Source organism: Canis lupus, chromosome X (assembly GCF_048164855.1).
Source record: "Canis lupus baileyi chromosome X, mCanLup2.hap1, whole genome shotgun sequence".
Taxonomy (NCBI): Eukaryota; Metazoa; Chordata; class Mammalia; order Carnivora; family Canidae; genus Canis; species Canis lupus.
This window is the reverse complement of record NC_132876.1, coordinates 113338719-113359465: the sequence shown is the minus strand read 5'-3', so window position 1 is coordinate 113359465 and position 20747 is coordinate 113338719. Positions and strand designations below refer to the sequence as shown.

Here is a 20747-nt window from a genome sequence, read left to right as displayed (position 1 = left end):
AGAATCTCAAGCAGACTCCCTGCTGAAATCATGACCTGAGCCTAAGACATACGCTTAACCAACTGAGCTACCCAGGCACCCTGGTTAAGAACAACCACTAGGGCATGTATACATTCAGCGAGCATTTCTTTAGTGAGTACTGTGTGACGGCTTCTTTCCTACCCAAGGGAAAAGAAGGAACGAGTAACTCAATCCCTCCTCCTCAACGGGCCCTTGTGAAATCTGTTTTCCTTTCTTCTCTTTATTTTTATGTATTTGTTTTTATTTTTAAATATTTTATTTATTAATGAGAGACACAGAGAGGCAGAGACATGGGCAGAGGGAGAAGCAGGCCCCTCACAGGGAGCCCCATGTGGGACTCAATCCCTGGACCCAGGATCATGCCCTAAGCCGAAGGCAGACACCCACCTGCTGAGCCACCCAGGCATTCCTATGTATTGTTTTTTTTTTTTTAAGATTTTGTTTATTTATTCGTGAGAAACGCAGAGAGAGAGAGAGAAAGAGGCAGAGACACAGGCAGAGGGAGAAGCAGGCTCCATGCAGGCAGCCTGACATGGGACTTGATCCTGGGTCTCCAGGATCACACCCTGGGCCAAAGGCAGGCACTAAACCACTGAGCTACCCGGGCTGCCCTGTATTTGGTTTTTAAAAAACAATCCTCTTTATAACAAAATATATGCTTATTGCAAAAATTCAAACAGTACAGAATCCTCTACTGTGAAAAGAGCCAAAGCCTTGCTTATAAGCCTAGCTTCCAAAACCAAGTCAAGCAAGATTTTTAAGATATTAGTAGAGGTTTATAAGAAAGTCAGCCCAGTGATGCTAAGAGGAGCCGAGTAAAGGAATACTCATACCACATAAAACATGCATAATTTTGAAAATGCTATTTAATCGTGTTTCATGATGATATATAACATTTGCTGCTACTGTTTTAAGCCAGGGGACTGCCTACGTGCTCTTGGAAATGAAGAAAAGGTCATCCTCCCTTGACTTGGCTAACTGATCCACCATGACCATTATCTCCATAGAATGTATTTTATATTTTTAAAGATTTTATGTATTTATTCATGAGAGAAACAGAGAGAGAGGCAGAAACATAGGCAGAGGGAGAAGCAGGCTCCATGCAGGGAGCCCGATGTGGGACTCGATCCTGGGACTCCAGGTTCATGCTCTGAGACGTTCAACCACTGAGCTACCCAGGCGTCCCTATTTTATTTTTTTTAATTTATTTATTTTAGAGAGAGGGTGAGAGAGTGAGCAGCAGGGAGAAGAGAAGCAGAGAGAGATGGAGAGAGAATCTCAAGCAGACTCCCCACTGAGCATGGAGCCCAATGCTGGGCTCCATCCCACGACCCTGAGATCGTGACCTGAGCCAAAATCAAGAGTCAGACGCTTAACTCACTGAGCCACCCAGGTGCCCCTCTCCATAGTCTGTATTAAGTATGAAGTTACTCTAACATTATGCTGGTCACCACAGAGAGTGAGTTGATGAGTAGAGTTTGGATATTTTCATCTACTTTGAATCAGTCTTCGGTGTGTAGTGGATGCCGTGCTCAGAACTGGGCTGGATTCTGAGATGTACAAAAGGAGTGTTAGGCTTGGTCCCTAACCTGATGGCATAAACAATCTTAACACACCTCTTTTTAGATTGTCTTACAGCTGCTTTGTACAATAAAGCAATTTAAGAAATTGGGACACATTCCAAGACGTTTGAGAGGTCAAGGGTCTCAGGCAGGCAGATGGAAGGGAGAAGCAGATAGAAGCCCCAGCACATAAGTACACGTGAGACCGCAGGAGTGTGAATCTAGTAAGTATTTATTGAGTGTCTGCTTGGTGCTCAGCACTACACAGACATCGAGGGTGAATACAAAAGCTAAGAGGTTGGGTACCCACTTCAGAGGATGACCTTCAGTTGAGATTTCTAGTCACTCCAGAGAGAAAAATAGAAGTGAGTTTCTATTGAAACAATAGAAGTGAGGTGTGCTCTGGCGCAGAGGTGGGGGGCAGGGGAGGGGTAGGGAGGTGGAGGGGTTGGGGGGTGGTTCCTGGAGGCCCCTGAGGCTAGTTTTACGTTGTCAGGAAGATGATGATCAAGCAGCTTGGAAGTGAAAAGGCAACATCTGTGAACAGCTCTCTGGATTCTTCTCTCTCCGTTACACCTGTCATCCTGAAGAAAGCATGATCCAGTCCAATCACTGGATCTGTGGGCAGACCGCTATAGTACTTAGATGAACTTAATGTGAAAAGAGTGTGCCATCCTTTACACTTAAAGTGAACAGCATGTGCCACTCTCGCTCCTGCAACCCTGCCAGCAACTCATGGACACTGTCCTTGAAAGAGATCCATCCGGATTCCATACAAGGCCCCACTTGCTCCCACCATATAGCCCCTCTTTTCTATTTTGACTCTGGCCATGCAACAAACATTTCCACTTCCATTACGGCCCCCCCACCCACCCCGCCCGAGTAGCTGGCAAGGCCAAAGACACGTTTTCTCTATTACTCTCAAATAGGAGCAGAGGTGGAATCTCAAGGCAGAAATAAATACTGAAAGCCAGTGAAGATGCCCTCTCCCCAGGCATGTCTTCTTGGGAGAACTATTCCTGAACAGAGCCATAGTTTTGATATTTAATGACATCTTTATAATCTCATATACGTAAATGTTAATTTTATGGTACAGACGATAATAAAAATCACCTCAAGAGGGAATAAAACAGATTTTCCTAAAATGAAGTCTGAGCATCATCCACATTTTGGAATCCTGGATTATTTTCTCCTTTACTCAAGTCCACGGAGGCATAAGGATTTTCTTCACCTCTTGCTTGATCATTCCTGTTAAATAGAGTAAAGTAGCCTTAGTATAAGTACCACTGGATGGACACTGCCTCCCTCGGACCCCACTGGCCCAGGCGTCTCGGACACCTTAGCATCTAATCCCTCCTCAATGAATCAGCCCCCTCCCAATGGACTGTGGTCCCCTAGAGAACATGCCCCATGAGTGGTTGGCACGATGCCTGGCAGGGCAGGGGAGACCACAGAAACCTCTGTGCTCCGGGGTCATAGAGAGGGTGCCTCTGTACCTCAGTTTGCCTATTTGGCAAATGATGCCCCTTCACCAAGTCACCGAGCTAGTGCTAGCAGAGTGCTCATGGTACCTGGCACGCAGGCCTCAACGAATATCAACCACAATTATTATTTTTAGGAGTGAAGTGGTCATTTAGCCAGTTGCCTCATTCTTTTTTTAAGATTTTATTTATTTATTCATGAGAGAGAGAGAGAGAGAGGCAGAGACACAGGCAGAGGGAGAAGCAGGCTCCATGCAGGGAGCCCGACATGGGACTCGATCCCGGGTCTTCAGGATCATGCCCTGGGCTGAAGGCGGCGCTAAACCGCTGAGCCATCCAGGCTTCCCCCCTTCCATATTTTTAAAATTCTAATAATATGAATGTCTTCTATTCAATGCCTATTTTTTTTAAACTGAAGCCACCTTAGGGAACTAAAAATCTCTATGGTGAAGAATCGGTCAGACTAGACCAGTGCATGTCAAAATTCCATCAGGAACACGTTTAAGCAACCTGGATGCACACAGAGTTTTGTCAGGTACTACAGAATATTCACCTTAATTACAGAAGCCCAGCGAAAGCCAGTGATTTCTCAATGTCAGAAAAGACAACTAGTGGCAGAGCATGAGTATAAATCAGGTCTCTGACAATTTAAATCCTCCATGAACTTGGATCTTCAACTTAAGGACGAATGAGAAGTACTGGGGCCCACGAGCTAAGGGGATGACAGGGAGCTGGGCCACCTGAGGGGGAAAGAAGGGGATGGAAGGGCAGCTGTATGGAGCAAATCTTAGAGCTCATTCTTGAAGGATTTCACAGTGCCAACCATTGCTGTACCACTTCATTTCTAGACCAAGGAAGACTATGAGTGAGGACAGCCCCCTGAGCCGGCCTGCTCACGGCTCAGGCCTGCTCACACCTGCTGAGTTTTCAGGGCTTCTTGGCAGTAGGGAGGGGACGCTGTGGCCAGGATGGAGTTTACCAGGGCACACTCGAAACCCCAGGCTGGGCGTCGACTGTGGGCCGGCACTTGATAAGAAGGCAAAGTGCTGATGAAACCTGGGAAATCTCAGACACTGCATATTTAGGTGCAAAATTGTCCAAATAAGTAGTTGGCTCATACAGCCTACCACTTACTGCAAATTTGCCAGTTAGTTTTCCCTAAACCTTTCTGTTTTGAAATAGGTAAGTCGAGGAAAGGTCACTTACTTCCTTCGATTCCTGATCCCAGAGAAGATGAGCAGGACAATACCAACCACCACCACTCCCATCACGACCCCAAAAACAATCAGCCAGATGGTGACAGGTGGCTCATAAGGGGGTCCCAGTGTTGGCTGAATCCCCAGAAACTCCAGGCTGTTGTCATCCAGGCGGAAAACATCATTGATACGGCTCCGGTACATCCTATTTCCAAAAAGCAAAACACTTAAGCTAAACAAAACAGTGTGTAATGATTTACTTCTTACATCATTGGCCCCTGAAAGGACTTGATAAGGCTTATCCTAAGAATATATACCTTAAATAGCGGTGAACTCAAAGCAGATAACCAGGTCCAATGAAAGACAGGAGATTTGACAATTAGGCACCTTTCATGTCCTGCAGCCTAGATTAGGTCTGGCAACAGCTTCCTTGGAAAATTGGGTTGCGAGTGTGGAAATGTGCAACTGGCTGGCACTTGTTCATTTGTGACTGCTGTGCTGTAAAGGTTAAGTCAACCTATTTGGCAAGAATTTCCCTTCTGTCAGAGTATGTCTACAATGACTTTATATCAGATAATGGAAAAGGACAATTGGGTACATCTCTTCTGCAAATCAATCGTTGGGTCCTATACCCAGGTCTTGACCTGGGACACCTGGGTGGCTCAGCAGTTTAGCGCCTGCCTTCTGCCCAGGGCATGATCCTGGAGTCCCGGGATCAAGTCCTGCATTGGTCTCCCTGCGTGGAGCCTGCTTCTCTGTCTCTGCTTCTCTCTGTGTGTGTGTGTGTATGTGTGTCTCATGAATAAATAAATAAAATCTCTTTTTAAAAAGGCATTGACCTTTGGAGGCAAGGGAGGAACACAGGAGAGGGGCCTTCGCCAATTTCTCCAGCACCGGGAGGGGATATAGCTAAATTTTATCGAGCAAAAGAGGATGAAGATTATTTTTAAAACAAAATAGGGAAAGTGAGAATATTCTGGATTGAAAGCCAAAGTGTCTGGCAGCCCGTCCTTCTACCCTTGGGTGTAGTGCAGGTCAGGAGATCAGAAGGAGAGAGGGACATCAGTCGAAGCAGAATTAGCCATGTAACCTCAGCCTGAAAGTGTGTCAAGTCCTTCTGGAAGCAGTAAGTTTGAGAGCCCCTGCAGCTCACAAGGAGGGCTAGGCTCTTTTATGATGATCTCAGCTGGCACTTTTCCCCAAGACAAAAACAAGTCATTTGGAGGCAGGCAGTGAAGGCTCTGTGCGTGGGTGGGTTGTATACTGCAACTAAGCCAGATTTTCCAGACACACTTTCCCGGGCGGGTCTTAGATTTGCTTCCAAAGATGAACAGCAGCTCAAGAGGGCCACCTAGTGAACTCCCCCATAGCAGCGGGTATCTTCAGCTTTTTGTTTTGTTTTGTTTTGTTTTGTTTTTTGGTGACAAGGGAAAACATCTACATCTATCCATTCTTCACTCCTGCTGTTTGGGGAAACAGATGAGGCACATTGGGCCAGTCGTTCCTTCCAGATGCCCACTGCCCATAGCAAGTCCCTCTCCTAGTGTGAAGGCCAACCAATGCCTAAGGAATCCTATTCTTGCCTACCTCATTTCAGACTCTGGTTGCTAAAATGATTCCTTCATCCAAGTCCCTATAGCAAATGGTGGCAAAATGTGTCCGTGACCCTTCTGCATCTACCATTCTCCGTGCGTGCAGGCCGGACTCTCTGCAGCCGGTACCTGCTGCCTCTGCCCGAGAGTATTCTCAGGCCACAAGGGCCTGCCCGGCCTGCAAGCCAGAAATGCTGAAGAAGTCACATCACCTGTCGGGCAGTTCTCAACCAGTGACTGGTGGGAGGTGATGGATAAATACACCAGCACTGACGGGACAATTCAGGTGCACATTCTGCTCAGTCTCCCAGAATTCCCCAGCAGTGGTCCCTTGCTCGGTAACACGTCATTTATCACCTTCCTTCCATCCTCTGTCCCCTATGCTTTCTCAGAGCTTCTTGAGATCACCTCCCAAATGAACTACTTATGTTCAGATACTGTTGAAGGGCCTGCATCCAGAGTAGTCCAAATCAAGAGAGTTCCCTTACTAGGAGATCCTTCTGGAATTAAACCCCACGTTTTTAAGCTGTAAATGGCTGAGAATAGTGCCGGGCACAAAGCACACTAAACCACCAGTGACTGTTGTGGTGGCTTTTGTTACCTACCCCCACCCTTACAGTTTGTTTGAAAATAAAATCACCTGATGGCCTCTTCAACTTCAGTTCTGGGAATGATGTCAGACACATTTCCAGGTGAAGTGACAAAGAAGTTGAAGGAGATTCTTGGTTTCAAATCGCTCACCCACACGTTATCCTCCCTGCAGAGAAACAAAGGAAACACCTTCGCTCGTGGCCAAGGACACAACAGAGACTGGGTGCTTCCCTTGCCAGTGGAAAGGGAGCTGGGGTGGGGGATGCGTCACAGGACGAAGTCAAGAGACATGAGTGAGTGCAAACAACGGAAGGAGGGGATTGTCCCCAAATCCTTAGCTCTTCCCAAAGCACTTGAACTCAGTGACCTAAGTTGTGATAACACACTATTGGCACGATTTGTTCTGCCCCCTGTGTGAACCCCGGTTTCTTCTTAATGACAGAATGGTGTCGAACTGAAAGCAGCCAGAAAAGCAGTGAGGAACCACCGGTTGGGGGGCGTGGCCAGGACTGTGATAAACCCCACTGTGGGCAGTGATGGCTCAGTACCATGAACAGATGTGGTGTGTTCGGATCCTCCACCCTGCTCCACGCTGCAGACCCCGGCGTGTTACACCCACAGCTGGGGGGGAAGGAGTGGGCTTTCCGGGACAGTGGGACAAGACTGCGCTCTCCCAGTTGCCACAGGGATCCTAACAGAAGCTAAAGCAGACCCTGTGGCTCCCAGCCCCTCTCACTCAGAAGAAAGCCAACGTCCTTGGAACGGCTGGCTTGCGAGGCCCACGCAAACATTCTCGTCCCCTTCCCACCCCCATGGCCCACTACCGCCCTGGCCACAGCTCCTACTTGTCTTCTAGGAGCTCACTGCTCCAGCCTCATTGGCCTCCTTGCTGTTCCTTCAACAGGGGGAGGATATCCGTGCCTCAGGACCTTTCCACCTGCTACCTTCCCCTTCATCCGTCTGCCTTGCTGGCGCCCTCTCTGCTTCAGTTGTCTGCTCAAGGGTTCATGAGGCCTTTTCTGACCGTTGCAGTTAAGGCTGACCTCTAGACACCAAAAGTAATTTGGTCCTTTCCTCCCTCCAGCTTGTCACCATCTCATTCTACTATATTTCACTTAACATATTTTGCTGATTGTAACACACATGAAGCACATATTAGAATGCAAGTTCGATGAAGGCAGAGATGTCTGCCTTTTCCTGTCAGTCTCGAGGGTGGAGGAAGCATCTGGTGGAGGGTGGGAGTGGGGGCAGAAAGAGGGGAGAGGAAGGGAAAGAAGAAGGGAGGAGTGGGGGAGAGAGAACAAGGCTCTTGCAATCTACAAGTCAAGTAAGTCACGGTCCTCCCTAAAGAAAATGGCCTGAGTTCCAGGATAGCATAGATGTTTCAAAGTCATTAGGAGGTTGTTCTTCATTTCACTTGAATAAAAGTTTAAACATAATATCTTCTCAGACCCAAGAGAAAGAGAAGTCCTGGTTGGAGTAACTCGAGAGCACAGAGAATCAACTCACACAAAAGGAATCGTCTGGTTTTTGACTTCTGAAAAATACTGTCTCATGGCATATGCAATAGATGACCGGAACAAGTACATTTCATTGTTATTCCATTCATACTGCAAATACAAAAGAGAAGGACTGCTCAGTAGGGGTCATAGGATACACTCAAAACCTCCTATTCCAGGAGTATTTTTAAATGCTCTAATACTCACTCCAGAGAATCTTACTCTTCATTAGTCAGTGACCTCCTCCTTGGGTGAGCACCAGCCGCACCTGGAGGGCTTGTTAAACCACTGAATACCGGTTAAACCATTGAATAGTGGGCCCTACCCTCCTGAGTTTCTAATTCAGAAGGTCTGGGAGGAGACCCGAGAATTTGTATGTCTAACAAGCTCCCAGGCGGCGATAACCTTGCTGGTCACGCACCTGTGCTTTGAGGCCCCCTTCACCGATCCCTTGACTTCAGTTTGGTAGGAGCTGAAATAAACATCCTGGGGGCAGGTTTGTAGATGGGAGTTATGCGAGTCATGGGTTTGGTTCAAATGTCCATGTATTGTACACCTGAGACTAATATGACACTGTTCGTTAGTTATACTTGAAATTTAAAAATTGGCTTAAGACAAAAAAAAGTCCATGTGTTGTAGACAAAGATGCAGAGCTTTTACTATGTTTATAGTGAGTTCTCAGATATGTACAAGTGTAAAAGAAAAAGAAACTTGAGGTTCGAAGGGAAAAATAAGTGTTTGGAAACAAGGTAATTTGTTCTGGTCTTTGAGTGCTAAACCAACAGCTGGTGTATTTGCATACCCGATGAATATTTGCAAAAAGAGGGGGAAAAAAAGCATTCACTCTCCTCCAGTAGCTGGCAGTAGAGATCAGTGAATGGCTCAAATGTTGCCCCTCTCTCTCTCTCTCATTTAGAAAAAAACAATTGACAAGGTTTCACAAAAGAATTATTAACTTCAGCTCAATACCACTCAGGTATGGAAGAAAAGCTGCTTTCATAATAATAATAATGTTATTAATATTGCTACTATGAATATTCTGGTTACTGTAAGTAAAGGTTGAGTTCACAAAACAATGCCAAAGATCCAGGTGGACTTGGCCATGCAACAGCTCGAACTGCCCGTACTCTGGCCTGATGTCTAGGTGTGCTAAAGCATGGGGCCGGTTTCACCCGAGCAGCCTGCTGCTCAGCCAACAGGCCTCATAGCATCAAGAGCTAATAAAAAGATGATGGAGAAATAATCCCACAAACATTCAACGATGGTTAAGAACTAGAAATCGGAACGCTTAAAGTTTGGGAAGTGATGCACCTTCATTTTTATTCTTTCTTTCTTACATGTTCATTTTTTTACTCCTACTGTGTTATCTATGTTTAGCTGTCTTACTTAGCTAGGAAAATGACACTCTAACTACTGTGGAGCCTTAGGGAATATTTAACTTGCCAGGAAAAGGAAAAGGGTAGAAATGTAATCTTGGGCTCTACCCAATGCAAACCACAATTTTCTATAGCGCCCTGGACTGCTCCACCTGACCGTCCTTCTCATCCTGCATGGCCTCCTGTGCTGCCCATCTGTCTGGGGATGCCCTGTTTTCTCCTTTTTCCCAAAGCCACTGCTTCTTCGGCCTGGCTAGCCCGAGACAGGTGTCTATCAGAGCAATAGCTGCTATAAGAAATTCACACTCAGATGTGAGGAATTTGGTTTTCCATGAAACATTTGGGCAGCCCCCAATGCAGATATACATCAGTAGTTCTCAACTTTGGCTGTAATTAGAATCACCTGCAGAACTTTTAGAACTCTTGATGCTACACTGCCAAACAATTAAGTCAGAATCTCTGGGAGTGGGACTCGAGCTTTAATATTTTTAAAGCATCCCATGTGACCCCAGGGTGCGGCCAGGTTTGAGAAACTGTGCTGTAAATCAGAGCTTCCCAGTCTTGTGACTTGTTGAAAATGCAGATTTGGATTAAGCAGGTCCAGGGTTGGGGGATAAGATTTGATATTTTTAACAAGTTCCCAGGATATGAATGATTGACTAAAACAAAGCAAAGCAAAACTACTCGACTTCTGAAAACAATCTCTCAAAATATAACCTTGTCCTCTTCCTCAAATACAAGTAATGGTGGTAAGAGTGAATTAAGAGGGTGGACACTTGGGGCACCTGGGTGACTCAATCAGTTAAGCCTCTGCCTTTGGATCAGGTCATGAAGCTGGGGTTCTGGAATCAAGCCCCCTGCTCAATAGGGAGCCTGCTTCTCCCACTGCCGCTCCCCCTGCTTGTTCTCTCTCTTTCTCAAATAAACAAAAAAAATTTTTTTTTAAAGAGGGTGAACACTTGATATTTAAGATTGGATGTTTCTCATTGATCTTCATAACACCTTGAAAGTAACAAGGAAAAAATAGACATACCAATCCAATAAGGAATGTTACTAAAAAAAAAAAAAAAAAAGAAAAAAAAAAGAAAGAAAAGAAAAAAGAAAAACCCCAAGAGCCAAAGGCCAGAATCTGAGCTTGAGATTTTAAAAGAAACATGTGGCCTGTTTTCTTTTAGACCACACTGGAATAGGCTTATTGGTCCTGTTTAAGGGAGTGCATTAAGAAGTAAAGGACGGGGGTGCCTGGGTGGCTCAGATCATGATCTCAGGGTCATGAGATAGAGCCCCAGAGTCAGATTCCACACACACACACCCCCCCGGGAGTCTGCTTCTCTCCTTTTCCTTCTCCCTCTGCCCCTCCATGTGCACTCTCTCAAATAAATAAATAAATAAATAAATCTTTTTTTAAAAAAATAAGTAATGAACACACTGTCCAGAATACTCACTGCTTTTTCTCCAAGAGCTGATTTTAGGCTTATCCTCACTTTAATGCTTTGGTCAGCGTCTGATTAAAGAGAAATCACAGACTGTTACAGATGACAGATCAACCATGTGCATTTAATTCCTTGCCTTCCCAAGATCCCACCAAAGTTACAGTAAAGGAATTTTATTAACAGGTATAAATACATTTTTTGAAAATGAGAAGTAATGGAGGAGGGGTAAGTGCTTTCTCAAGTGTCAGGAAGCCATGGCCTAGTGTGTATATTGGGGGAGCACAGACCCCAAAAGTCCCAGAGAATCCCAGAAAGGCTTGGGATTCGAGTACAGCTGGGGGTGAGAAGAAGATACCATACTGAAAACAAGGAGAATGAAAGTCAACATATGGTTAAAGCCACTGTGGGACATAGTTGATCCTCCTACCCCACATGCTCTTGCTTAGAAAGTCATTGGAGGCTCTGGTGCAGCAAAACAAGAGGTGATCCAAGAAAGAAGACATGGAATCCAGGAAGCAATGAGTTCAACCCAGGAAAGCAGCAAAAGGATGGATGACTCAGGATGAAAACTGTGTGGTCCAGATTGAGACAGAAGAATGGAAGACTCTAAGAGGGAAATCTTTAGGAAAAAAATAAGACTGAAAAAAATAGATATGTTGAAATACCTGGAAAAGATAAATGCAATGTTGATAGCAAATTAGACACTAAAAAAACAAGGCAGTAGAAACTCCAGGACAAAGAGCTACATAAGAAAGGATTTAAAATAGTACATTACTTGGCTCTTCAGGCATTATGATATAAATACTGATAATTTCTTATAAAAATTATTAAGGGGATTCCTGGGTGGCTCAGCGGTTTAGCACCTGCCTTCGGTCCAGGGCTTGATCCTGGAGACCTGGGATCAAATCCCACATCAGGCTTCCTGAATGGAGCCTGCTTCTCCCTCTGCCTGTGTCTCTGCCTCTCTCTCTCTCTCTCTCTATTTCTCTCATGGATGAATGAATGAATGAATGAATGATCTTTAAAAAATAAAAAATAAAATAAAAAAATAAAAAATATTAAAACTTTATTGGTAGATGAGAAAGGGAGGTGGAGGAGTAAGAGATGCATGCGTAAAACTGACCAATAATGAAACAATATAAACAAAAATGTTCAGAAATGAGTGTAACTGCCAGAAAGAAGAGGTAATAGCATTAAAATTGATTTTAAAAAATTTGTCTTTGAAGAGCAGGATTTGAGTGCAGTGGGTTGGGGAGTGTTATACTCTTTTATTTTAAATATGGGGCTAATAAAGCAGACTTGAAAGAGAGATTGCAGCCCGGGTGGCTCAGCGGTTTAGCGCCGCCTTCAGCCCAGGGCATGATCCTGGAGACCTGGGATCAAGTCCCACATCAGGCTCCCTGCATGGAGCCTGCTTCTCCCTCTGCCTGCATCTCTGCCTCTCTCTCTCTCTATGTGTCTCTCATGAATAATAAATACATTTTTGAAAAAAGAGAGAGAAAATGTGTGTGTGTGTGTGTGTGTGTAGTTTTCGTCATGCCCAATATATACTTAGGTGCTCAACAAATGTGCTTCCTCCCCAATAAAATGGAAGCTGCCACCATAGCACAGTCAGAAGCAGGGTCTACATAGAGGAAAAACATACTCGGCTGTGTCATGGCCCCATGAAATGGACTGGAGGAGGCTAGGGGAAGCAGAAAGGGAGTCATTTTAAATGTGTCAACTCAATGTACTCACATGGACTCCAGTCAGTGTTCCATCCCACAAAAGAATTCCTATTTTGCTCTTTCAGCCAGGTAAACAAGGGTTCAAAGTAGTTAAGCAGTGGTCTTACATCCATATTCTTTGCTCCTACAACAATTTCCAAAGCGTAGGTCCAGGGTTTTGATTTTCCAAGTTTCAGCATTTCACTACATGAAAAAAGGGAAGGGTGGGTTCAGGGCTTTTTGAGGAATTCCAGATGTACACATATTTACACTGTGATTTATGGTTTCTCCTCTTTGGCTTGGCTAAGTTTGCTCCAGGCAGATAAGAAAATAAGGCAGGTTAATGGATATATTCATCCTTCAATCTCTTTCCTTCCAATGACTACAAAGGGAGTTCTGCAGTTAGTTATGATATGGAGAGGAGATAGACTGTCCAGCCATCACATGGTCTAGGTTCCTGTGTGACCATTAAATAAATATTTAATTTGTGGATGAGGACATTTTGAGTTCAAATTTTTTCTTTTTAGAACAAGGAAATCAAATTCAAACCTAGGCATGGAAGTGAGTAATACTGGATAGCAGGAGAGGTTAAACATTTTGAAGTATTTCTTTAAAAGAGAGAGAGAGAGAGAGAAATTCACCTATGTATCTGAAAGAGAGAGAGGACTATTAGGGGGAGGGGCAGAGGAAGAGATTCTTCAAGCAGACTCCTTGCTGAGAGAGGAGCCCGATGCAGGGCTCAACCCCACCACCATGAGATCACAACCCGAGCCGAAACCAAGAGTTGGACGCTCAACCAATTGAGCCCCCAGGTGCCCCTTGAAGTATTTCTTACAGCAGCTTCTGCCCAGCTTCACTGGAATTGGAGATATCACACTTGTGTAGGGGACCTTCATGTTTAGCTATTTGACAAAGGGCTTCTTGAAACTGGAATTGATAAATGGTCCTTGTGTAGTATCTGTAAAATAGACAAACAAGAGAGCAGTCCTGTGTTTAGTTACTTTGCTAGACTCATAGATTGAGGCATATATTTAAATTCTGAGGCTAAAAAATAAAAAAATAAAAAATAAATTCTGAGGCTCTAGTAACCAAAGAGATATTAGTCCAACCTCTTTCTCCAGAAAGACCAAAATATGAATCCTACAGACTCATCATAACCCACTTGTATTTATGTATCAGTTGATTACTAAGGCACTATCACTATGTTACATGTTAGTTCACATTTGTATTGTGTTTTATATACTTATGGCCCTTTCATATAAACAATGCCAATTGATTCTTATGGCAGGCCAATATTATTTCTATCTTCCAAATAAAAAAAAACTTGAGGTTCAGCAAATTCAAGATCTGAGACTAATAGGTAAAGAACAGAATTTTTTGGACTTCAAATTAAAAATACTCCATTACAGTTACTCTGAACACTGCCAGTAACAAGAAGACAAACAAAGATGATTTTATTTCCCCCAAGGATACTATGAATTCCTTCATGGTGGAGAAGAGATTTCACGTAAGTTTTATTGGACCCAATAAATCATGCTGAGTTAAACTGAATTAAAATTAATGATCTGTTTTGAGGTTCTAGGGGGAAAGAGAGTAGAAATAGGGAGAGAAATTATAGTCATTACTTCATGGATCCCTATTTCTTTGCCATTAGCACAGCTGTTCACAAAGCCTGGAAGTTAAACAGTGAGAAGAAAACCGTCACTTACCTGATGAATGAGTAATCATTAGCAACATGGAACAGAGATGCAGGGTCGCAGTATGTTTCATCATGGGGCACAGGTTCCACCACCCCGACTATATTTCGCCTTTGGGGAAAAAAGCAGATACATGAGCCAGGAGGCACTTGTCACAGGAAGGTACAGTTGGATGCAGCTAGTGTGGTTTTGTCTGCCAATGGCATTTAGACTGGAATTGCTTATCAGGTGAAATACAAACAGTGTAAAAAAAATTACAGAATATAGCCCTGATGTGGCGATCTCTCTCTTTTTAAATTCATCCAGAATCTACCGCTGCAAAACGGCTGCATCTTCAACACACTAATTTAATAAAGAGCATTGTGTGGCCAAAAATGTACAGTGAAAGTCTTCATAATCCCTCTTTGGCACCACATTTCATGTGCTCCTGGCAGACAGAATTTTGTAAAATTGACATCTTACCAATTCTTCAAGGCTAGCTCGAGGGCCCGCTCCTCTGTGAGGCCTGCCTCCAATCCCACCCACCCGCTGGCACAGTGAGCCCCTCCAGCCCCCGCAGCCTTCTCTAGCTGTGCTCCTTTGGCATTTCTCTCTGTGTTTTACAAGTCTTCACACACAGCTTCTTCTGAGCCCTGAGGACTGGAGCTCCTGGAGGGTGGGGCTGTCCCTGTCACCTTTATAGTTCCAGTGTCAAGCATGGTGCCTAGTGCTAAGGAAAGGCTGCATGTATATTTGTTGAATTAATGGAGTGATTAATGCACAATGAATGATTTTAAGGGCCTGGTACCATTTACCTTTCAAAATAAACTTTTAAAAGGGATCAATAATTAATTCAATCAGAAAAAAAAGGTTAAAAAAAAAAGTAGGGAAACCATGTATTTGGCATTATTTAATCTTAAGACATTTGTCCTTTTGGATTGTGGAATCACTTCAGATACAAATTCAGTAATACTTAAATGCTAGAAATAGTCATTATCACTGCTGCCTCCTTCCTCCCAGGTAGGATTTATGTCAACAGAGAATCTTGGCAGAACAGTGGCACTGACTTAGACTAACGGATACAGGACTGAATGTTATATGGGTAGATCTTCACCACAGAAAGGAAAAATAAGAAAAACAAAGCAAAAATAATTGACAGGAGTCTGACTAATAGAGGATGGAAAGATTATTCTTCCTCTTCCCCTTCCTTCCTCCCTTCTTCCTTCTTGCCTTTCCTTTCCTTCTTTCTTTCCTTCCTTCCTTCCTTCCTTCCTTCCTTCCTTCCTTCCTTCCTTCCTTCCTTCCTTCCTTCCCTTCATATCTGTCTTCTCTTGCAATTCTTTCTTCCCAAACCCATTGATTCATACCTGTACATCCCAGGCACCGTGCAAGGTACTTGGGCTACTGCAATGAAGAATATAGTGCTGAAACTATTGAAAGGGATCATCATCTGTTTCCCAAAAGTGCCAGGCTCTCACTAGCCTGGAATTCTCTCTGTTCCCCTCTACATACACCTGGCCAACTCCCACCTCTTTCTCAGAGCTCAACTCAGATGCCTCTCCTCATGTGACCCATCAGATTGGGCTTTGGATCTTGCCTTGGATGTTCATGGATCCCCATACATTCCCAACACAACAGAACACATCGCCATGGTTTCATTTCCCACATCCCTCCATAGACTAAAAATTCTTTGAAGTCAAAGAAAACATCTGAAATGATCAGTATTGGATCCCCAGTGCTTTGCCTAAAAAATCACAGTTTATTGGGTGACTGAGCACTTAAGATGAACCATGAGAAGTTGTGTCACCTGGTCCTCCTTAGGGGAAGGTGGAACCAAGGAAATGTTATCTGAGGAGAAAGTACCCAAATGGAGACTTAAAAAATAAAAAGGAGGCAGCATGTGTGCCTGTGTGTCTCGCATGTGTGCATGTGCATGTATGTGTACAGGCCAATCAAATGCTTTTAGATAGTGGCAAAATCACAAGAAAAAACATTTTACTGATTGCATATTCATTGACTTACTTCATCTCCCACCAAGTTTTCATCCACTGGTCTTTGGGAATTTCACCCTTAAAGACCATCCACCTCCACTTTTCTAACATGTAAGTAAATGGTAGAGTTCCAACAATTGTAAGTGCTTGTTTGAGTAGGAAGTTTATTTCTGTTTCTGAAAGTAAAATGGAAAAGGGTAAATATTAACATGAGGATGACAGTGGATGTTTTGTGTTAACTTTCCAATCTCAAGATATTATTCCTCAAGATATACTTACAACAAGGATGATTATGTGAGAAATGCTGACAGTAGACATAATAATACTTATATATTCATTTTCTCAGCCAAGGGACTTGGAGGAGGGTTAAGACTAGGATAGAACAAGGTAAAATGAACCTGCAAGTGACACCTAATCCTCAATTTTTCATTGGTGTCAACTGCCTTCCTTAAATATCTCTTATCAGAGCCAATTAGGGCTATTTCATCTACTGTCATACTGTTTATTCTTGTAAGCTCCATGAAGGTAGTGACAGTTAACGTTTCATTCAAGACTATATACCTAGCCTGGTGTCTCCTATATAATACCCTCTCTCAGTCTTTGTTAAATAAACAAATATTAGACAGATGTGGCCAAAAGCCAGTAAACCAGGGAGGAAAAACACAAAAAATAGCCTCCCTAGAAGAAACTATCCACTGGATAATCAGAAGTATAGTACACTTTAAATATACTGACATCTTCTTCACCTCAGTTTAAAATGCTTTAACAAATTATGTGATCTCATTTATTCTTTATTTGGTGGTGTAAAAAAGCAGTCAAGCTTATCCCTAGTGTACAAATGAAGCTCAATGAACTGTAAACAGGGGGATACTAAATACTTGGCACACCAAGTGCCTAGTGTTGAGAAAAATGCCTTGCACATATTATATGCTCAGTAAATATCTTTGAAAGAAGAAAGTAGGCAAGGAAAAGAGAAGGAGGGAGGAAGAGAAGGAATGAAGGAATTTATTTAACATCATTCACAGATCAGGGGTAGAGCCAAGGAAGGAAGCAAGAGTTTTTCAAACCAATGGTATAACCACGTCTAGTACTATCCTAGTGATTCAATCATCTTTGCCTGGTGTCAGGGAAAATTTTAAAAATGATAAAAACAAATAAATGTCTGTTAATTGACTTAAAAATTACATTTTAAAATCAGGCAACGTGTGTGGTTGCTGTGAACTCCCTATCCTTTGCTGCTCCCTTCATGGGAGGATGTTGTTACTCGTCTATTACCCACTGGGTCTGTGCTTACAGCAACTTTCAGATGTGATGATGGCTTTACACTGACCTACTCCCAGGCCTTCATGAGATTACCAAAGTCTGGAGCCAGAAATCAAGGCACAGTGAATTGCCCTCACAATGATGGAGCTTATGACCTTGACCTCATTGACCAAACGTTCCAGCCAGTGGAGCTGATGTTTTGAACCAAATAACTAAAATGAGGGGAGAGAAATGTACAGAAGAGAACATATTTGGCTCTAAGTATCCTTTTACAAGGAAGAATCAAAAGCCACGGCATGTTCAGTGAAGAATCTGGATCTTGCGAACATTCATCATGTGCCATCAAGTCCCAGCCATCCAACGAGAAACAGGCTGCCTTGGGCAAAGATGTTGAAGGATAGCATGGAGCTGAGGGGATGTTACAGGGGCAATTTTATGCTTCAGCTGGGTGAAGAAAACATTTCAGTCCCATCCAGTCTTGATATTCCACCACCTGTTCTGTAAGAACTCAAATTTCAAATCACACTTTGCTTTGCATAATATTATGGGGAAAGCTTTAGGGCTCTGGTTCTTGTTCTGCTATGTTGCCTTTGACCTCAGGCTCGTTACTTTTCCCCTCTTGTCTTCAGTTTGCTACCTCTGCAAAACGGTTTTTAGAATGTTCCTGCTCTCACATTTTGGGTGGTTTTTACCTAGACCCAGAAGAATCTAGTCAGAATTCTAACACTAATTAGCTGGGTGACCTTGGATAAGCCATTTCAGTTCTGTGGGCCTGTTTTAGCATCTTTTTCCCTCCCTGTTAGATGTTTCTTAGAGTTCCAAGACCATTCATTCAGTCACCTCTCTTATGCCTTTTTCAAAGATACAAAACCACAAGTTGGCTTGTTGTGATACATTCTTATTTTTTTAGGGAGGGGGGAGGGGCAGAGGGAGAGAGAAAGGGAGAAACCCAAGCAGGCAAGCAGGCTGTACGCCCAGCCTGACAGGGGCCTCAATTTCACAATCCCAAGATCATGACCTGAGCTGAAATCAAGGGTCAGACGCTTAATCAACTGAACCACCCAGGTGCCCCTTGTGATATATTCTTTAAAAAAATGTTTTTACCAGTAGCAATTCCAGCTACCCATAAATATCATATACTTTATGTGGCAAAATTAAATATATCCCATATGTGATAATAAATACCTTTGCCCACAACCAACTAAAGAATCCCCAAAACAAGCCATGAAAAAATGTCCATACCACTGTCTTCGAAAAAACTAGGAGGCAGAAGACCAATGTTTTTCAAATGGTTGGGTGTAGCTGCAGAAAGTGACATGATTTCCCCAACAGCTTCATGGAACCCTTCATTAGCTCCATTTCTTAGCAGGAAGGGTTGTGCGGCATATGCCATGTCATACTGGATGTGTCCCATCTCATGATGGGCTGTCAGGAAGTCATCCATCGTTACCTTTGTGCACATCTTGATCCTGAACAAAAAAAAAATGGGCAAGATTAAAATTAATCTCAATGAAATTAATTTAATCTGCATAGTAAGAGCAGTAGAGGATTTTGGTAGCTTGGATCATCTTTGCAAGATTTGTTCACCAATGAATCTTGAGGACTTACTTCTGAAACTGTACAAGGTGCTCAATATAAAGTGATGGGCAGGGCTGAATCCTATTGCTCACAAACTAATAGAAAGATAAGCAGAGCAGCCTGGGTGGCTCAATGGTTTAGCACCGCCTTCAGCCCAGGGCGTGATCCTGGAGACTTGGGATCAAGTCCCACATTGGGCTCCCTGCATGAAGCCTGCTTCTCCCTCTGCCTGTGTCTCTGCCTCTGTGTGTGAGTGTGTGTGTGTGTGTGTGTGTGTGTCTCATGAATAAATAAATAAAATCTTTCATAAAAAAATAAAGGAAAGAGGGCCAAAAACAAAGGCCTAGGTGGTCCCATACAGAGTAGAGAAAGATGATTCAGAGAGAGAAAGAGGTCAAAGAAGTCCAGAAGAGCAGGACAAGGCGGAAGCCAATGAAAAACGGCATTTTAAAGAAAACTTGTAAACCTCGTCTAAGGCTTCAGTGACCCAATGCAATAAGGACTGCATTTGGCAGTTAGGTAGTGGTCCTGTTCGACTTGGCCAGAGCAGTCGCACTCAGGTGAATGCAGGGGTCATATTTCAGTATGGTTCCCAATTAATTTTCTTACCACTCTGACCATGTCACCCCCTGATAAATCTCCTTTAAGTCTCCCCCAGTGCTGGGGAAGAAACTTAACCTCTTTAATACAGTCCAGTACGACCTGCTTTTCTACCCTGGTTTATCTGTCTTCTTTTTTGAAACAATCACAAGAAGAGCTACGATATATTTCATGTCTGCAGTACCTAGTAGCCTAGGCTAGGAAACGTACATATACTCACTCATGTTTAAGCCTCACTATAGCACCAGAGTCAGTGAACTGTTTTTGATAAATAAGTCTTCGTTGGAACACAGGCACCATTTGTCTATGTATAATCCACGGCTGCTTTGATGCCGCAAGGGCAGAACCGGGTAGTTGCAACAGAGACCCGCAAAGACTATCTGACCCTTCACAGGAAAGGGCTATCTGCCCCACTCTAGTGGATGTCGCTGGGGTCCTGCCGCTGGGGTCCTGTGCAGACCAGCTCCACCAGGCAGAGCCACCCGGCCCCCAGTTAGCCTGAGTCATCGCTGTTAAAAACCAACAGCTGCTTCCTTGTGCACTGCCTTTGGCAAAAGGAGAGGTGCCTCAATCAGGAGAGAATGTCTTCCCACACTCTGGGGCAGTCCACAGCCAGTGGCTGACTGACGTGGGGTTACAAAAGTCCAGTCCTCTTCGTTCAAGGTGTGACCAACTGTGATACACATCAGGCCCCGGAGAGCCCAGTGGGATCAAGCTGAAGGCCAAGTTTCCAACAGAGACCACACCTTACTTAACTCTTTCCCCTGCCAACCCTGCTTCCCTCACTCCCCTTTGCCTGACTTCGTCCCTCAATGAAACATTTGTACGAGAATCTTCTTCTCAGGCTGGGAAACCCAACCTAAGACAGTCACAAACCTGCTACCTGGAAATTACCATTCCAGTTTATAGATAAGGAAAATGAAAGCCAAGGTCAAATACCTTGCCCAAGGCTGCCCAGCCACACCTGGGGTTCGAATGCCTGGGTTCACTCCGCCATAGCCCAGGCTCCTCTTCACATGACCTTTATTCTAGCCTAACTTGCTGGTTCCAGTACACAATGCCAGGTCCTGCCTCTCTGCATTTGATCCTGCTTTTCTCCCAGCCCAGTGTCCTCCTCCCAGCTCCCTCTGTCCGAACCCTTCTCATCTTTTAAGCCTAATGCAAATGTCACCCGAAAAGCCC

General features: G+C 43.9%; 1 protein-coding gene across 2 annotated transcripts in view; it reads right to left on the bottom strand.

Annotated features, from left to right (window-relative positions):
* Nucleotides 1-1797: 1797 nt before the first annotated feature.
* ACE2 (angiotensin converting enzyme 2) overlaps nucleotides 1798-20747 on the bottom strand; it is a 40404-nt gene continuing 21454 nt past the window's right edge. The window contains exons 10-20 of one of the 2 annotated variants that reach the window (XM_072815536.1): nucleotides 18630-18856; nucleotides 16156-16300; nucleotides 14167-14265; nucleotides 13293-13415; nucleotides 12489-12661; nucleotides 10764-10822; nucleotides 7953-8053; nucleotides 6493-6609; nucleotides 4271-4465; nucleotides 2697-2831; nucleotides 1798-2167 (exon numbers count right to left, since the gene is read on the bottom strand). In XM_072815536.1, the coding sequence (XP_072671637.1) occupies nucleotides 2723-2831; nucleotides 4271-4465; nucleotides 6493-6609; nucleotides 7953-8053; nucleotides 10764-10822; nucleotides 12489-12661; nucleotides 13293-13415; nucleotides 14167-14265; nucleotides 16156-16300; nucleotides 18630-18856 (1348 nt within the window). In that variant the 3' untranslated portion in view covers nucleotides 1798-2167; nucleotides 2697-2722. Of the gene's footprint in view, nucleotides 2832-4270; nucleotides 4466-6492; nucleotides 6610-7952; nucleotides 8054-10763; nucleotides 10823-12488; nucleotides 12662-13292; nucleotides 13416-14166; nucleotides 14266-16155; nucleotides 16301-18629; nucleotides 18857-20747 lie in introns of both variants that reach the window. The other variant, XM_072815535.1, reaches the window with a different exon arrangement.